Below are 19,973 nucleotides of genomic sequence, written 5' to 3'. Positions count from 1 at the left end.
GCTGTCCATGATGCAGATGCAGAGCTAGGGCAGGAAAAGGTCCATCTCAGGCTGCAGCATGCTTGTGTTACTATACTGGCTATCTGCCATCTATGCCAGTGTAAGGTCAACTTGACTGGGCCACAAGCTGTAGAGATTAAACATCACTTGTGGTTGTTTCTCTGAGGGTATTTCCAGGTGAGATTAGAATATTAAACCTGTGGACTCAGCAAAGTGGAATATCCTTCCCTAGTGGGTGGGTAGCATATCCAATCCACCAAGGGCCTAAACAGAACCAAAAGCAGACTCATATGTGTGTATAGTATTTATGTCATTATTTTTCACATTCTTATTTTCAACACTGGGACTTACAAAATGTGTTAGACACATGTTATCTTCCCCTTATTTCTTAGTCAGCGATTGGGGAGTGGATGCTGCTTTCAGTCCACTTCGTTGAGACCTAAGTGTCCAAAATGGCGTGACCCCAAGGGGAGAGAGAAAGGGTGCAACTCACATAGGGTTTACCAGGCACTTCCTGGGGTCCAGAACTCTACTGTCTCTTCTGAGACTCTGATGAATGCTAGGGTTCTCTCCAACAACCCAGAGATGCATCTTGCATTGGGCTGTGCCAGAAACAGAACTCACAATAATATGATAGAAGACACTAAGGTCAGGTAAACCTGAATACTGAACCAAAGATAAATAAGGTGTCTATTCCTGGAAGTATTTTCATTAGCTTTATTCAGGTGTGTTCACTCATATAATGGGATGGTGTGTCTGTTGGGGAATCTCAGTAAAAATTACTAGGTTTTCTCAGCCTAGGATTTCTCCCTATAGTCCTGCTTTTGGAAAAAAGGTGAATCTTCAAGATCAGGAAATGTTCACTGCCATACTACAACTTTTTCTTTTTGTTCGACTCCATGTAAGAGTGCATTCTCTTTTCATTTCCCTATTTGGATGCTGCTGGGGAAAGTTTGGCTCCTTTTATTGAACCATCATTAGTTCATGTAGTGAATGGTGGGTCTTAGTGCTTCTAGCATCAGAGTAAGTTGTGGGCAGAAACTTGCCTTTTCAAGGAATAAAGATCTTGCACACAGTGAACACACAGCTTATACGAGGACCTATATACAGGGCTTTACATGTGCCACAACACCCTTGTGAGATAGGGTTGATCTCCCCTCATTAACAGCACAGGATACTGAGGCACAGAGAAGTGAAGTGACTGATGTTCTGGTTGTCATGCTCTTAGAAACAGAGAAACTAGAACTCCTTCCAATTTTTCCAATTCTAAAGCCCCATTACTGTCCACAGCAAAGAATATCCAGGACATCATTTATAATCCAGTAACTAGAGAAGTATTTACTCCATAAGAAGCAGTGTCTCAAGTCTTTTTTTACCAGAGAAGCTCTGGGCTCCTGGACCAAGATGGCGTCTAACCTCTGAGTACAAGGTGCTGAGGCCACATCTCTTGGCCTCCAAGACTTCAGCTCAGGAGAGTTGAGGGAACTTTGATGGAGCATTGGAACTCATCATGATTTGATCAGGAAGACTTGTGGGCACAACCCTGACTCTGAGAACATGAGACATTCTCTGTATGAGCTCCTCCTTCCCATCCTGTGCTCCTACAAACTCAGCTCTTCTCTGAGGTGGCAGAGGCCCCATTACCAGCTAGTCCCAAAGAGGAAAGATATTTTTCACACCTGTACTGTGTTCTTGAAAGGTGTGATGTTCAGGGGTGTGGAGTTTTTTAGACATAAATGTAAAGTTTTTCTTTAGTCATTAAAGGTGTAATAGGTGTTGGCTTTACCCACATCTAAAGCTACAAAAATATGAAATGTAGGTTCTGGAATTCCTCCTGTCTTTCTCCTTATACCCAGATCCCCAGGAACCAGGTGTTGAGTGTCCTACATCATGAGCTCTCCTGGAACTGCCTAGTGTGCTCAGAATCCAGGAGATCCTGGCCCTCCACTCATAGGAGACACTAAGTTGGATGGTTTTCTGTGATCACACAACCTTTAGGAATCATTATGCATAAAATAGGTGATGCCAAATTCTTGTCCTGGTGGGCTAATGATATAAATATATTTTTTCTCTGCATACCCTTCATTTGTTCTGATAAAGTAAACTCTCCCCTCCTTCCAGCCTTACTGTGAAGCAATTTGCTGAAATTCAGTGAATTCAGTGGCCCTGCATACAGGGATTGCCTGTCCTCCCATTACAGATGATAGACCTGATGGGATCCAGGCATCAGGATTCTGCTTTTCATTGTGCTGAAATAGTGCCAGGTCCTGAGCTCAAAGATCTCCCAGCTCAAAATAGAGTCTGAGCTCTCTAGCATAAGATTCAAGTCCAGGGGGGGTGAAAAGGGTTGGCCTGCCTAAGAGGAAGGGGTGTGGGGACACATGGACTCTCTTATCAGTAGGCTGGTGTTCCTTATCCTTCTCTCTGCCCCCTATGTCATCCACAGTGATTCTTCTTCATGTAGCTATCCTGGGTTGGGGTGGGGCACAGCTTCGGGGTGGGGCACAGCTTCAGGGTGGAGATGAAAGTTGCAGTGTGGCTGCACGCACTTCATTTAAGGAGAAGTTTTCAGGGAAAAGAAAAATTTTGAGGAGAAACTCTCCTGGGGGATTGATTGAAAGGGGTTGGTCAGGGATGCAGAAGGACAGGGAGCTGAAGGTTTTTGTAGGCAGGACAAAGGGAATGAAGGAAGTAAAGGGAGCCCTCAGTGGCCTTTCACTTGTGGATGAGGAGGACACGGGCATCCGAGGGGAGGTGGTTTTAGACAAAGAGAGGGGAGAAACCAAGCAGCAGGGGTTGAGGGGTGAGGGGGTTTCTCATGCTGTCTCTGGAGCTGAAGGCACCCCACTGCCACTCTGGCCTCAGAGAGAATAAAGGGAAGCTCTGTGCAGCCCAGTTCAGAATAAGCTGCAGGAAGTCACAGGACACAGGCTGCATTTGAGGGCATTCAAGTGGCTTCAGAGGGTGCCGGACACTTCCCTGTTGGTCCTGGTGTGCCTTCTTTGCTCTATAGCATTTAAGTGACTAACTTCTTTACAGAACATATGACCAGGAATGACCAAAAAAACACAGGAACTTATTTATAAAAATCGTGTATTTATTCTTACATGTTCAAACTTCAGTCACCTTCAAATTACTCCCCATTGGATGCAATGCAGTTATCGAATCTTTTTTTCCACTGCTCAAAACAGTGTTTGAACTTGTCTATTTTAAACCTTTTAGTGCTTCTGCCATTTTTTCTTACACCTCTTTCCATCAGCAATACATCTCCTTTTAAGGACTGTTTTCAAGAGACAAGGAACAAAAAAAAGAGTTACCCAGGGCAAAATCAGCAGAATAGCAATGGGATGTTAGGATGGTCATGCCATTTTTGGTCAAAAGCTGCTGAAAACTCAGCACAGTGAGGGCATGTGCACGCATAAATCACCCATCTGGAAATGGGCAAATGCACTGAAAGAGTCTTCAAGAAAGATTGCTGTATATAGTCTCTCACAACACCACCACGTGGTGCACTGAAACAGGTGGGTTTCTAGAACACTCACCTAGTGGTGGAAGCCTGTAGCACAAGGCCTGCCCTCCAAAAGATAAATCCATTTTGGGGGGTCCCATCATATAATGTATTATCACTAAAGACAGCCTGTACGTTAGGAAAACAAACCAATCTTCTTTCTCACCATCATCAGGAATTTGCTCATACATCAGAGTTCATACTCTCAGATGCCACATACTATCCCCTCATGTCCCCTCATCTTTTCCTTACATGTTTGCTCCCTACACACATGACCATTTAGCATGCTCTAATAGTTTTATTTAAATATTTGCACCCTATCTTTTTGTCTTCAGAATGACAGCTTCTGGATGAGAGAAATCTCTGATGCTGGGTTCATGGTTGCATCCTCAGTTCCTACAATAATGCTGTCACCTTCTAAGTTTTCAGTTATCCTTGCTAAGGGGTCTGTAAATACAAGACTGATTATTGTTTCCTTCAAGCCACCCAGGATTCTCACACACACAAACACATACACATGAAACATGAGTTGACTTTTAATTGATTGCAGTAATGGTCAGCACTTGGAGATGAGGGAAAGGGAAGGGCATTTCAGCAGAAGGAACTGCACATGCAAAGTCTCAGAGACACAAAGGCTGTGGCATGGCTGGTGTGAGATGGTGTGAGATTCAGGGACATGGAGGAATCTGGTAAAACGTCCAGCAGGGGACGGATCATGCAAGGCCTTCATCCAGTCTGTGCTGATTGCACCTCATCTTGGGCAACAGAGAAGAAAGGCTGCTGTTCAAACACTGCAGGAAGTGGATGGTGAGTCTCAGGCAACACGATCTGCAGTCAGAAGGTGGGTATGTTCAAGGCTCAGGGAGGAGAGGAGGCCACAGGAACAACAAAGGTCTTCATGTGGAGGAGAAGGCATCAAGTTGAGCTGCTACTAGGAAGAAGGATGGACAAGTCTGAGTGACTTCCTGGAATGGGGAGAAGGGAGGGAGGGCAAAGTGGAGAAATGCCACCCAGACCTGGTTTCAGAGAAGGCAGCCACCTAGTCATCACTGTGATGGTGACCTGAGCAGAGAAGTGCATTTGGGGAGCAAGGTAGCAATGCTGAGTGGAGGAATCTCAGGGACCATCCAGGAAGAGGTGTCAGAGGGATGTAGAGGATGGTGAGACACCTACCATACTTACCTTAGAGATTAACTTGAGACAGTGTTGGCTTTCTCCATGCCCTGTGTGGGCCTCGCCACCTTCCTCAAGTGGTACCTGACTCAGAGAGAAAAGGTCAAGGTCTTTCCATCCATCTGTTTGACCTACAGTGGGCAGCAGACCCAATCCCCTGTTCCCTGTCCAGGAAATGGAGGGAGACTGAAGTAGAAGAGGGCTGCTCTGGCCCCACAGATTGTCTGGAGCACAACAGGTCCCTCCCAGCCAGGACCCTCACAGTGGCTCTCCATGGTGAGTCCCCACCCTCCAACACATAACTCAAGACAGCCCCACCCCTGATTTTTTGGGATACCCAGCTCAGCCACATCCCCCCTGCCCTCCTCTCACCTCCCTCCCCTCTGGGGCAGAGCTCACATGAGGACCATGAGGCAGAGGAGGAGGAGCAGGATCTTGACAACAGCTTCCACAATGGCCACCAGCACCACCACTGCCATGGGCCCTGATTTTGCTAAAGAAACAGGTTGTGGACAAAGTCACCTGCTGGACCACAATCCTGTGTCCTTCCCCTCTCAATAAGAATCTGCAGGTCACCTTCCTGCATCACTGGATTCAGATCATGTCTACTCTGACCCCTGGCCCTGTCCTGACCCTCAGCAGTTCCACAGAAAATAAAAGGCTTAAGTTGGAATTCAGAAAAATAAAACATTCTATTTATTAATTAACACTATGGACAAAGTGGAAAGCCAACCTGTTTAACAGGAAAAATGTTTGCTAATCATTGAATTGATAAGGATTCATATCTCCAGGGCACATAAAGAACTCTTACAACTCAACAACAAAAATTCAAATGAGACTTCCAGTCAAGATGGCACCATAGACAGACATGGCTCCCCTCTTTGCATAACCACAACAAAAGTACAACTTAAATATAGAAAAACAATCACTCAGAACCATCAGAATCAAGTTGAATGGAAGCCTGACAAATACAGAATTAAAGGAACCACATTCATCCAGACTGGTAGGAGGTGCACAGATGTGGAACAGACTGGTCTCTTACACATGTATGTCACATAAACATTCCAGAGGGATATCTCAGGAATGAGAAAACCTAGTCCCAGGCCTTCCCCCCACTCCAAGGTTTCAGTGCCACAAAGGTAAGTCCCCACAACTTCTGTATGTAAAAACCAGATGGAATTGCATCAGTAGAAGAAACCACTGGGTCCCTAAGCAGTTCCTCTTAAAGAACCTACACGTGGACTCATCTACTCTGACTCACTCCCTCTGAGCTCAAGTGCCAGGTGGCCCCTAGAAGGGCCCCAGTCCCCTACTGGAAGAGGCTGAATTGTCCGGTATCAGGGTAAGTAAAGACCATTGTTCCTTTTCTGAGCACTCCCTCCAATGATCCTCAGAGCCAGCAGGCTGTTGCCATATCTGAGGCTCCATCACCTGGGCTGATAGTGTTAGACTCACCTGGGAGATCTCTAGAGACTCTGTCCCATCCAACTTATGGGTCCACCCAAGTTGCTTTTCCATATGAATGGCTGGCCTTGGCTCATGCTTCACAACTTCCTAAATGCTATCCAACAAGCAACAGCTGCCTTCAGTGAGCCCCCGACCTGACACTAGCAGCAGCCAGATTAGATTCACACCTTGGTTTCACCTGGGAACCTCCAGGCCCAGCACAAATAACAGCCTTCTCAGGTTGCTTTATAGCCCAGGAAGGGAGCCACAGGCAAAACACAACTGGGGGCTAACCTTGGCCTTCACCATCTGGAATATCCCAGGGCCAGTGCACTCAGTGGACAACTACAGACAATGTTGGAGCTACACCATCCTTCCCCTGCCCAGCTGATCCTCCACAGAGGGTGGAAGTTTGTGGCAAGTGGTTACACTAGTCCTTGCAGCTGACTGGCCTGGGTAAATCCCTCCCAGTGACCTGCCAACAGCAACCAAGGGTCAACTACAAGAGGAGATTGTACTCAGCCCACACAAAGGGCACACCTCAAACACTAAGCTTCAGTGAGAGGGGAGGCTGGGCCACTGGACCCTACAAAAAACCTACTATATTAACCACACTACCAAGACATGGAGTCAAAGCAGCTCTACCTAAAACATAGAAACAAACACAGGGAGGCTGCCAAAATGAGGAGACAGACACAGCACCATTTATAAGGATGCTCATGGAATTTAGTGAGGACCTCAGCACCATAAAAAAGTTCCAGTCAGAAATAAAGGATTTATTAATTGAAATAAAGAACAATTTACAAAGGAACAAAAGTAGAGTGGATGAAGCCAAGAATCAAATCAATGATTTGGGACATAAGGAAGCAAAAAACAACCAATCAGAAAACAGGAAGAAAAAAGAATCTAAAAAAAATGACAGTGGTATAAGCAGCCTCTGGGACAACTTCAAGAGGTCCAACATTTGCATCACAGGGGTGCCAGAAGAAGAAAACAGGCAAGAACTTGGAAATCTATTTGAAAAAATAATAAAAGAAAACTTCCCTAAACTGGTGAAGGACATAGACATGGAAGTCCATGAAGCACATAGAGTCTCAGCGAAATTGGACCCAAAGAGGACCACACCAAGCTACATCATAATTAAAATGCCAGGGGTTAAAGATAAAGAGAGAATCTTACAAACAGCAAGAGAAAAGCAGAGTTATTTACAAATGAGTTCCCATAAGACTATCAACTGAATTCTTAAAAAAAAAAATAAAACTTTACACATAAGAAGCCCCAAGTGCTGGCAAGAAGTAATCAAAGTGATGAAAGCAAGGTCCTACAACCCACATTTCTGTATCCAGCAAAGCTATCATTTAGAATGGAAGGGCAGATAAACTGCTTCCCAGACAAGGTAAAGCTAAAGGAATTCAACATCATCAAGACATTATTACATGAAATGTTAAAGAGACTTACTGAAAAAGAAGAAGAACATCAAAACTATGAACATTAAAATGCCAACAAACTCACAGCTATCAACAACTAAACTGAAAAAAAAAAACTGCAAACAATCAGAACAGGAACAGAATGACAGGTGTGAGGATCATTTAGAGGGTTATCTATGGGAAGGAAGGAAAGGAAGAAAGGGGGAAATGATGCAGGGGTCATGACACATAACTGGTAGGTACAAAATAGGCAGAGGGAAGTTAAGAATATACAGGAAAGAGGCAAGCCAAAGAACTTACATGCACAACCCAGGGACAGGATCTAAGGGGAGGGATTGCCAGAGGGAAGGGAGGTACAGGATGGAGGGGAGGAAAGGGAGGATAAATGGGACAACTGTAACAGCATAAACAATAAAGTATGCTTAAAATGGAAAATAGTCAAGAAAAATTAAAAGTGGGTAAAAGACTTGAAAAACATTTTCTGCAAAGATGACATAGAAATGAACAATTAATTCATAAAAAAACCAATGACATCACTTTTATTGCAGAAATGCAAACAAAACCACAGTGAAACAGCCCTTCACCAGTAGGAATGTGAAATGGTGCTGCCACCATGGAACACAGTTGGGAATTTCCTCAAAGTTCACCCGTACAAACTATGATTTGACTCAGCAATTCCACGCCCAGGTACATGGCCCAAGAAAACAGAGAACATGTTCAAGCAGACTGAAAGTGACAGGAAGGGAGGAGAGAGGGGGATAGTGGTGGGAAGAAGGGGAAGGGACAATACAAAAACCATGTATGAATGACCAAGGACAAGGATTCCAGTGTGGGAATTAACTGATGGAACAGGGGGTAGAAGGGAGACATGAGGGCAGAGGCGGGTGGGGGGAATCAGGACAACTGCAGCAGAAAAACAATAAAGAAATGAAAAGAATAGTTAAGCAACATTCACAGCAGCATTATAACAGACAAAGAGGGGAAACACCCAATACGCATCAACTGATCAATGGAGGAACTGGAAGTGGTACATCCTTACAATGCAAAATTACTCAGTTTTGCATTCATTTTTATTTAAAAGAAATAAATACATTGTGGAAATATTTCTCTTGATTGCTGAGGTTTCCTTGGTTGATCAGTGTCTCACTGCACCATCACCATCTGCTGTACTTGCAGCATCAGTCTGCGATCCTGAGCCAGGGCCCCTGCAGAGAAGGAAGGGTCAGCCACAGCCCCCACACTACATACCCCTAGCTGAGGCCTTGGGCACTCACCTGCCCATAGCAGGGACAGCAGCAGCTGAAGCAGCATCTCTGGAGGTACCTGGGCCCATGTGTGTGAAAAGGAGGAAGGCAGTGCAGGGCAACCACAGAAGCTGAGGAAGATGGGGCCTCCTTGTCCACAGAGGAGGAACCTCAGAGGCAGAGCTCAGCCCCTCTCTACAGAGAGCAGGCAAACACCCAGCAGCCCAGAGAGCCCATACCCTCTTGGGCAATTCTCCCTCAGGCCCTCTCTCCCACTGTATGTCCCACAACAGCAGCAGAAACAGCAGCAGCCTCTCTGGGGCTGGCAGTGCAATGCTCCATCTGGGAGAGTTTGGTTCTCAGGGTACGTCTCTCAAAATCTGGAACTAAATATTGCAATAGTGACAGAAGTCTGCACAGGAAGATGGGAGGGAGGTCACAGTGGTGACTCATATCAGAGGAGAAGCTCCAGAGGGTCCCTGTCAGGGGTAGGACAGCCCCTCGAGGTCAGCCATCTGCTCCCCAGGTCCACTCCTGAGAACACTGAGGCAAGGGAGGGTGACAGACGACCAAGTCACACCCCTCAGAATCCTGGTCCACTTCCTGCTTCCCTTCATGCCCTCCTCCATGGAGGTCACCTCCTGTTCTTACTGTTGATGCTATTACACATGTCCCACAGTTTTCCCCATTTTGCCCACCTCCACCCAGGCCCCACAACACCCTGACCTTCACCACACCATTGTCTCTGTCCCTCGCTTTGCATATATATTCTTTGCCTAATCTTTTTTGAGAGAGAGGGAGGGGTGAAGTAAAGGACAATAGGAGAAAGGGAAACATCAGTCTTCTAGAGATACATTGATCATTTCCCCCCACATGTCCCCAGCTAGTGACCTGGCCCACAACACAGGCATGTGCCTTGCCTGGAAGTTGAACTGGGGACATTTGCCTCACAGTCTAGTGCTAGGTCCACTGACCCACACCAGCCAGGACATCACTAATCTCTTTACCTTTTTTCATTCAACCCCCTTACCCTCCCATCTGAGGTCTGTTGTCTGATGCATGTACCCATGCTCTGGTTCTATTGTGTTCATCAGTTTGTTTTGTTCCCTGATTCCACACATAGAAGTGTGAGATCATATGGTGTTTGTCTTTCACTGACTGGCTGGTTGCTCTTAGCATAATAATCTCCAGTTCCATCCACACTATCACAAGGGTAAGAGCTCCTTTTTTGCAGCTGAGTACTATTTCATTGTGTGAATGTACCAGGGCTTTCTTCCCACTCAGCTGCTGATGGGCACTTGGCCTGTTTTCAGATCTTGGCTATTGTAAATATAACTGCAATGAACATAGATGTGTATACATCACAGGCGATTGGTGTTTTGGCGTTCATACAGTATATTCTCAGAAGTAGGATTTCTGTATCAAAAGGCAGTTCCATTTTTAATTTTTTGAAGAAACTCCATGGTGTTTTGCACAAGGGCTGTACCAGCCTGAATTCCCACCAACAGTGCAGGAGGGTTCCCTTTTTCTCCATCTCATCACCAGCACTTGTTGTTTGTTGATTTATTGATGGTAGCCTTTTTGACAAGTATGAGGTGACACCTCATTGTAGTTTTAATTGGCATCACTCTGATGATTAGTGACATTGAGCATCTTTTCCCATGTCTGTGGGCCATCTGTCCATTATGTGTCCACTACAGAGAAGTGTCTGTGTCCATTCAGGTCTTCTGTCCATGATTTAAAATTTATTTTATCTTTTCTAGGAATATTTTTCATTGGTTTTAGAGAGAGAACAAGGGATAGGGAAAAGGAGAGAGAGAAACATCGATGTGAGAGAGAAATACTCATTGTTTGCCTCCTGATGTGCCCAGAACAGGGATTGAACCTGCAACCTAGATATGAGCTCTGGTCAGAAATCAAACCCACAAGTTTTCAGTTACGTGACAGAGTACCAACCAACTGAACCACACCAGCCAAGACCCTCTGCCCATATTGAAATTGGATTGTTTATCTTCCTAGTGTTGGGTTGTATAAGTTCACGATATATTTGGAAATTAATCCCTTACCAGATGTATCATTGGCAATCATGTTCTCCCATACATGGGATTCCCTTTTCATTATGTGGATGGTTTCATTTCCTATGCTGACGTTTTCAGTCTGATGTGGTCCCATTTCCTTATTTCTTCTGTTTCCCTTGCTCTCTGGGATATAAATGGGAAAAAATATTGCTGTGTGAGATGTCTGAAATTTTACTGCCTGTATTTTCTCTGAGGATTTTTATGGTTTCCTGACTTGCATGTAATCCATTTTGAGTTTATTCTGATGTGTGGTGTAAGCTGGTGGTCTAGTTTCATTTTTTGCCTGTATTTGCCTAACTTTGCCAACACCCTTTTTGAAGAGACTGGTTTACTCCCTTTTAGGCTCTTGTCTCTCTGTCAAATATTCATGTCCATAAAGCTGTGGGTGGACTTCTGGGCACTGTGTTCTCTTCCATTGATAGATATCACGAAAGGCTCCACCAAAAAACTTCTGGGTGTAATGAATGAATTTGGCAAAGGAGCAATACACAAAATTTTTATGCATATATTGATGGTCTTTTTATACACAAATAATGAATTAACAGAAAAATAAACTAAGAAAATAAACCTATTGACTATTTCAACACAAAAGTAAGGTACTTGGAATAAATGTAACCAAGAGGGTAAAAGACATGTGCAGAAAACACTACAAGACATTGAAGAAAAACAGAGGAAGATACAAACAAATGGAAGCATATACCGTACTCACAGATTGGAAGACTTAACATCAGAAAATGTGCATACTACCTGAAGAAATCTAAAAACCCAAAACAAATCCTGTTGAAACAACAATGGAATATTTGACATATAGAAAACAAATATTCCAAAAATTTGTATCGAACCCTCCAAAATATCCCCAAATAACCTCAGCAATCCTCAGAAAGAGGGACAAATTTGGAGTTTCAAACTATACTACAAAGCCATTGTAATCAAAATAGCCTGGTGCTGGCACAAGAACAGGCATATAGAACAAGGGAAATCATTTTCTGCAAAGTAGAAATGGGTCCCTCTGCTCAAATCCCTTGGTCTCAGGCTGTAGGGTGTGAGGATATCAGCCCAGACAAGGCTGGGACTCAGGAACATGGGAGATGACCTGGGTCCAGGGCTGCTGAGGAAGCCAATTATCTTTCCTGCCTCAGCATCCACATGATGGGCATGTTCTCTCCACTCACAAGGTCACACACTGTCCTAGGAGTCACCGTCCAGAGGGGACACAACACATGTTCAGGTATTTGGACTCCTTGAGGGAGGAGCTGGGATGAGGAGCTCACAGTTGAGGTGGGGTGTCACTCACCCCCTCATTGGAGGCAGGGTCTCAGGAGGACCTGGGCAAGTGGGGCACTGGGGCCAAAAGTTGGGGTTTCTCTGTGTTAACACACACTGGGGACATCAAGGGGAGACCAACTGGGAAGACTCGTGGGAAACAGAGTCTGGGATTCTCTGTACTGAAGGGTTTGGTGGGAAAGAGGGTGCAGAAAGGAAGGAGCAATTTCGAAACAGGTAAACACTTCCCCCTTCATTGTGGCTGTCTTTATCACTGTTATCTCACGGGTCACACTTCTCATTCCTCCAGAGCATGGCTGGGTCTTCCAGCCTCCTGGGCTTTGCCAGTTCAGGCTCTGCTCCCAGCAGTGTGGGGGACAGGACTCTCAGAGTGAAGAATTCCAGCCTGGGACTCATCTGCCCAAGGGATGGTGAGGACGTCCTGAGAGAGGAGATATGCACCTCTTTTCACAGATGGTAACTTTTTCACTGTGTGGCTGGAGAGGGCTCAGGAGAGTAGGGGGGACCCATGTGAGGCAGTGCCTCCTTAGACACATGTTGGAGTTCTTGATACATTTTGGGGAGCAGAAACGTAAGACACATACAGAGAAATGCTCACACAAGAAAAACTCAGTGAATCATCACCAAATAAACACACTTGAGAACATAGAGATGGATTTCTTGCTCTGACAGGCATGCATCAGTGGTTTGGGTGGCATCCTGCAAAGGAGAAGTCACCCATTAGATTCCTGTTGGAGCACACACCTGGACTGTGGGTTTGGTCCCGGTCAGGTGCTTATGAGGTGTAACCAATTGATGTTTCTCCCTCAAATCCGTGTTTCTCTCTCAAATCCGTGTCTCTTCCTTTCTCCCTTCCTCCTTCCCTCTCTACAATAAGTAAGTAAGTAAGTAAGTAAATAAATAAATAAATAAATAAATAAATAAATAAATAAGAAAGAAAGAAAGAAGGAAATAAAATGTTCTGGGCAACCCAGGACCCTCACTGGAGCCATCATTATCACCAAATCCAATCCCACCATTGGAGCCCTGATCCTCACCTTAAATTTTATTCTGTCCCTGATTTCCTTTGTGATTTTTTATTCTCCAAGCATACTACCTTTAATGCTACAGTTTTACATATCTTTTGAAAGACCTAAATGTAGAAAATATTAGAGCCTGTTTTCTCCCATCAAGTTCAGGAATCTGCCCATCCCATAACATGACCCTCCCAGAACCATTCCAGACAGCATGGATGGAGTCACAGCTGTGGTCACAGAGGAGGGAGGAGCAGGTTGAGCATGCATGGACATTCCCACACCATCAGTGATGCCTGTATTTTCAGTGTGGGTCCCACCTGCAGCCCCACAGCCCTCCTGGGCCCCTGTTCTGACCAACTCACTCTCTCCCAGCAGGACTCAGCTGCCCCATGTCTGAGGTCAGATGGGCTGGACAACATCAGTCTGTTTTTGGCTGTCCCAGACTTGCAGAACAATGGGAGAAAGAGGCACAGAGAAACCACAGATAATGTCACTGCCTGCATCAAAGGACCTTGTAACCCATGGGCCGTCAGATCTGGGGAAGCCTTCTAGCTCCATCTCTTAGGTCTGCAGAAGACAAGGACGTCCAGAGTGGCAAGGGAACTGCCTCAATCACAGCAGTGCCCTGTCTCATGCACCACTGTGCTCACAGGTAGCCACTTCATCAATGTTTGCCTGTTCAGGATCTGCTGGGCTTGCAAAGAGGATGCTTGCCCTGGCTGGTGTGGAGCAGTGGACTCAGCAACAGCCTGCAAACCACATGGGGGCCAGTTCAATTCCCAGTCAAGGCACATGTTGGGTTGTGGACCAGGTTCCAGGTGGGGAACAGACGAGGGGCAATCACACATTGGTATTTCTCTCCTTCTCTTCCTCTCTCCTTTCCCCTCTGTCTAAAAATAAATAAATAAAATCTTAAAAAAAAACAACAACAAAGAAAACAGGAAGTTGTGTTAATCTGAGAGTGAAGAACTGTCCCTACTCCATGAGGTGAAGAAGAAAATTTCACTCATTCATTCATACATTAAATGTCATCTACACTGTGCCCTCAGGCTTCAAGAAAAGGAGTGAATAGGAGAGATCTACCCCTTTCTTTTTAGAAGAGCAACATCTGGTTCGGAGACAGGCAGGTTACCTGACAATTTCAGCTCTGCAGGACGGGTGCCTATGGTGGGGGAGGCACAGCCTATGGCTGCATGCAGCTCTCCTTCTGAGGACTGGAAGGTAAGTTCTCAGTGAGAAACAGACAGTGTGGACAAGATAGGGACTCTCAGGCAGTCACAAGGGACATCCATCCTGCAGGTGATTCTGAGAATTACTGGGCTCAGGTGGGGTATTCTCAATCCCACCACTCTCCCACTGTGCTGGAGATACTGCACCAGCTACCCACTTAGGTGCTGCTTGTGACCAAAACCACCTCTGGCCCAGCAGTGGCCCATCGATGGCCCATAGGGTGTGCCCCGCCTTCCCAGATCACAGGGTGGCTCCTGGGGATGGCTAGCTAAGAGTGGTGGTGCTGTCCGTGGTGCTGATGCAGAGCTGAGGCAGGAAAAGGTCCATCTCAGGCTGCAGCGTGTGTGTGTTACTATACTGGCTATCTGCCATCTATGCCAGTGTAAGGTCAACTAGACTGGGCCACGGGCTGCAGAGATTAAACATCACTTCTGGTTGTTTCTCTGAGGGTATTTCCAGGTGAGAGTAGAATATTAAATCTGTGGACTCAGCGAAGAGGAATACCCTTCCCTAGTGTGGGTGAAAAGAATATCCAATCCACTGAGGACCTAAACAGAACCAATAGCAGAGGAATATGTGTGTAGTATTTATGTGATTATTTTTCACATTTTCATTTTCAACACAGTTTTAAAAAATGTGTTAAAGACATGTTCTCTTCCCCTTCTTTCTTAGTGTTTGGGGAGTGGATGCTGCTTTCAGTCCACTTCTTTGAGACCTCAGTGTCAAAAGTGGAGTGACCCTGAAAGGAGAGAGAAAGGGAGCAACTCACATAGGGTTCACCAGACACTTCCAAGGGTCCAGAACTCTACTGTCTCTTCTGAGACTCTGAAGAATGCTAGGGTTCTCTCCAACAACCCAGAGATGCACCTTCCACTGGGGTTGTGCCAGAACCAGAACTCATAATAATTTAATAGAAGACATTAAGGTCAGGAAAACCTCAATACCTAACCAATGATAAATAAGGCATCTTCTCATGAAGTCTTTTCATTAACTTCATTCAGGTGTGTTCACTCATATCACTGGGATGATGTGTCTATTGAGGAAACTCAGTAAAAATTATTGGGTTTTCTCAGCCTAACATTTCTCCTATACTCCTGGTTTCAGAGAAAAAGTTGAATCTTCAGGATCAGGAAATTTTCTCCGTCATGCTACATTTTTTTGTTGTCTGACTTCATGTAGGAGTGCACACTTTCTTCATTTTCCTGTTTGGATGTTGCTGGAGAAAGTTTGGCTCCTTCTACTCAACCATTATGAGTTCATGTAATGCGTGATGGGTCACAGTGCTTCTAGTATCAGAGCAAGCTATGGGCAGAAACTTGCTTTTTCAAGGGATAAGCAACCTGCACACAGTGAACACACACCTTGTATGAGGCCATGTAGACAGGGCTTTCCATGTGTCACAACACCCTTGTGAGGTGGAGTTGGTCTCCTCTCATTAACAGCACAGGAAACTGAGGTACAGAGAGGTGAAGTGACTGATGTTCTGGCTGTCATGCTCTTACAAGAAGAGAAACTAGAACTCCATCCAATTTTTCCAATTCTTTAGCCCCATTACTGCTCACAGCTAGGAATATCCATGACATCATTTATAATACAGTAACAAGAGAAGTACTTACTCCATAAGAATCAGTGTCTGAAGTCTTCCTTTACCAGAGAAGCTCTGGTAGGAGCCAGCTTGGCTCCTAGGCCAAGATGTCATCTAGCCTCTGAGTACAAGATGCTGAGGCCACATCTCTTGGCCTCCAAGACTTTACCTTATGAAAGCTGAGGGAACTTAGATGGAGCATTGGAATTCATCATGATTTGATCAGGAAGACTTCTGGCACAACCTGACTCTGAGAACATGAGACATCCTATGTATGAGCTCCTCTTTCCCATCCTGTGTTCTTAAAAACCCAACTCTGCTCTGAGGTGGAAGAGACCCCAGTACCAGCTAGTCCCAAAGAGGAAGAATTTTTTTCTCACCTGTACTGTGTTCTTGAAAGGTGTGATGTTCAGTGGTATGGGGGATTTGAGACATAAATGTAAAGTTCTTCTTTAGTCATTAAAAGTGTAATAGGTGTTGGCTTTACCCACATCTAAAGCCATAAAAATAGCAGAGGTAGGTTCTGGAATTCCTCCTGTCCCTCTCCTCAGTCTGTTCCCCAGGAACCAGGCATTGAGTGTCCCACACCATGAGCTCTCCTGGGACTGCCTACTGTGCTCAAGCCCAGGTGGTCCGGGTCCCACACTCATAGAAGACACTGAGCTGAATGGTTTTCTGTCATCACACAACCTTTAGGAATCATTATGCATAAAATAGTTGATGCCCAATTCTTGTCCTGGGGGCCGATGATATAAAAGTGTTTTGTCTCTGAAAACCCCTCATTTGCTCTGATAGAGTAAACTCTGCCCTTCGGCCAGCCTTATGTTGAAGCAACTTGCTGTAATCAGTAAAGGGTGCCCAGCATAAAGGGATTGCCTATCCTCCCACTGCAGATGATAGACCTGATGGGATCCAGGCACCTGAGTGGTGCTGTTTGTGGTGCTGAAATAGTGACAGGTCCTGAGCTCAAAGATCACCCAGCTCTGAAAGGGGTCTGACCTCTCTAGCATAAGATCCAAGTCCAGGGGTGGTGAAAAGTGGGGGCCTGCCTAAGAGGAAGGGGTGTGGGGACACGTGAACTCTCTTATCAGTAGGCTGGTGTTCCCTTATCCTTCTCTCTGCTCCCTATGTTATCCACAATGATTCTTCTTCATGTAGTTATTCTGGGTGGGAGTGGGGCATTGTTTCAGGGTTGAGATGAAAATTGCAGTGTGGCTACACAGACTTCATTTAAGGAGAAGTTTACAGGGAAAACACAGCACGTTGAGGAGAAACTCTCCTGGGGATTGATTGAAAGGGGTTGCTCAGGGATGCAGAAGGACCAGGGAGGGTAGGTTTTTGAAGGCAGGACAAGGAGAATCAAGGAAGTAAAGGGAGCCCAGAGTGGCCCTTCACTTGTGGATGAGGAGGCCACAGGTGTCCATGAGGAGGTGGTTTTAGTCAAAGAGAGGGAATAAAACAAGCAGCAGGTGATGAAGAGAGAGGAGGCTTCTCATGCTGCCTCTGTAGCTGCAGGCACCCCTCTCCCACTATGGCCTCAGACAGAATAAAGGGAAGCTCTGTGCAGCCCGGTTCAGAATGAGCTCCAGGAAGTCACAGGGGACAGGCTGCATTTGAGGGCATCCAAGTGGCTTCAGAGGGGGCAGAACACTTCCCTGTTGGTCCTGGTGTGCCTTCTTTGCTTAATAGCCCTTAACTAATTCTGTCGAGAATATATGGCCAGGAATGACCAAAAAGCACAGAAATTTATTTATAAAAATAGAGTATTTATTCTTACATGTTCAAACTTCAGTCACCTTCAAATTATACTCCATTGGATGCAACACACTTATTGAGACTTTTTTTCACTGCTTGAAACAGTATTTGAACTTGTCTACTTTAAAAGCCTTTAGTGCTTCTGCCTTTTTTGTTCCACCTCTTTCCATAAGCAATACATCTCCTTTTAAGGACTGTTTTCAAGAGACAACAAACAAAAAAGAATTACTCAGGGCAAAATCAGAAGAATAGCAATGGGATGGTAGGAGGGTCAGGCCATTTTTGGTCAAAAGCAGCTGAAAACTCAGCACAGTGAGGGCAAGTGGGCTCATAAATCACCCATCAGGAAATGGGCAAATGCACTGAAAGAGTCTTCAAGAAAGTTTGCTGTATATAGTCTCTCACAACACCACCACGTGGTGCACTGAAACAGGTGGGTTTCTAGAACACTCACCTAGTGGTGGAAGCCTGTAGTACAAAGGCCCTCCCTCCAGAAGATAATTCCATTTTGGTGGGTCACCTCATATAACATATTATTACTAAATACACCCTGTACTTTAGGGAAACAAAGCAATCTTCTTTCTCACCATCATCAGGAGTTGGCTCAAACATCAGAGTTCATACTCTCAGATGCCCCATACTATACCCTCATGTCACCTCTTGTTTTCCTTGCATGTTTCCTCCCTAAACACATATGGCCATTCAGCATGCTCTAATAATTTTATTTCATTATTTGCATCCTTTTTGTCTTCAGAATGACAGCGTCTGGATGAGAGAAACTTTTGATGCTGGGTTCATGGTGGCATCCTCAGTACCTATGATAATGCTTACACCTCCTAGGTGTTCAGTTATCCTTCATAAGGGATCTCTAAATACATGGCTAATTATTGTTTCTTTCAAAGCCATCCAGGACTCTCACACACATGAACACATACACACATAACATGAGTTGACTTTGAATGGATTGCAGTAATGGTCAGCCCTTGGAGATGTAGAAAAGGGAAGGGCATTTCAGCAGAAGGAACTGCACATGCAAAGTCTCAGAGACACAAAGGCCCTGGCATGGCTGGTGTGAGATTCAGGGACATGGAGAAATCTGGTAAAACGTCCACCAGGAGACAGGAGTCATGCCAGGTCTTCATCCAGCCCATGCTGATTGCACCTCATTTGGGGCCATAGAGAAGAAACACTGCTGTTCATACTTGGCAGGAAGTGGATGGTGAGTCTCAGGCAACACAATCTGGAGGCACAAGGTGGGTATGTTTGAGGCTCAGGGAGGAGAGGAGGCCACAGGCACTACAAAGGTCATGACATGGAGCAGACAGCATCAATTTTAGCTGCTACTACAAAGAAGGATGGACAAGTCAGAGTGACTTCCTGGAATGAGGAGAAGAGAGGGAGGGCAAAGTGGAGAAATGCCACCCAGACCTGGTTTCAGAGAAGGCAGCTACCTAGACATCACTGTGATGGTGACCTGAGCAGAGAAGTGCATTTGGGGACCAACGTAACAGCTCAACTTTTGCAATGCTGAGTGGAGGAATTCCAGGGACCATCCAGGAAGAGGTGTCAGTGGAATGTAGAGGATGGTGAGGCACCTACCATACTCACCTGAGAGATTAACTTGAGACAGTGCTGGCTTTCTCCATGCCCTCTGTGGGCCTCGCCACCTTCCTGAAGTGGTACCTGACTCAGGGAGAAGAGATCAAGATCTTTCAGTCCACTTGGTTAGGGCTGCAGTGGGCAGCAGACCCAATCTCCTGTTCTCTGTCCAGGAAATGGAGGGAGACTGAAGTACGAGACGGTTGGTCTGGCCCCACAGATTGTGTGGAGCACAGCAGGTACCTCCCAGCCAGGACCCTCACAGTGGCTCTCCATGGTGAGTCCTCACCACCAATGCTTAACTCCAGACAGCCCCACCCCTGATTGTTTGGGATCCCCAGCTCTGCTTCTGGACTCATCCACATGCCCCTGCCCTTCTCTCACCTCCCTCCCCGCTGGGGCAAACCTCACATGAGGATGATGAGGCTGAGGAGGAGGAGCAGGATCTTGACAACAGCCTCCACAATGGCCACCAGCGCCACCACTGCCATGGGTCCTGATTTTGCTAAAGAAAGAGGTTGTGGACAAAGTCACCTTCAGGACCACAATCCCGTGTCTTTCCCCTGTCACTAGGAATCTGTAGGTCACCTTTCTGCATCACTGGATTGAGATCACGTCTACTCTGACC

General features: G+C 45.7%; 1 protein-coding gene across 1 annotated transcript in view; it reads right to left on the bottom strand.

Moving 5' to 3' along the window:
• The window catches only part of LOC114510986 (sialic acid-binding Ig-like lectin 8), a 44,108-nt gene that overhangs the window by 17,738 nt on the left and 6,397 nt on the right, over positions 1-19,973 (bottom strand). Inside the window, exons 7-8 of the mRNA XM_028529547.2 lie at positions 5,081-5,174; positions 4,702-4,765 (exon numbers count right to left, since the gene is read on the bottom strand). Coding sequence (XP_028385348.2) covers positions 4,702-4,765; positions 5,081-5,174 — 158 coding nt within the window. The remainder of the gene's footprint in view (positions 1-4,701; positions 4,766-5,080; positions 5,175-19,973) is intronic.

This window comes from Phyllostomus discolor, chromosome 12 (assembly GCF_004126475.2).
Source record: "Phyllostomus discolor isolate MPI-MPIP mPhyDis1 chromosome 12, mPhyDis1.pri.v3, whole genome shotgun sequence".
Lineage (NCBI taxonomy): Eukaryota > Metazoa > Chordata > Mammalia > Chiroptera > Phyllostomidae > Phyllostomus > Phyllostomus discolor.
The sequence above is the reverse complement of the archived record's forward strand: the minus strand, read 5'-3'. Positions and strand labels throughout refer to the sequence as shown.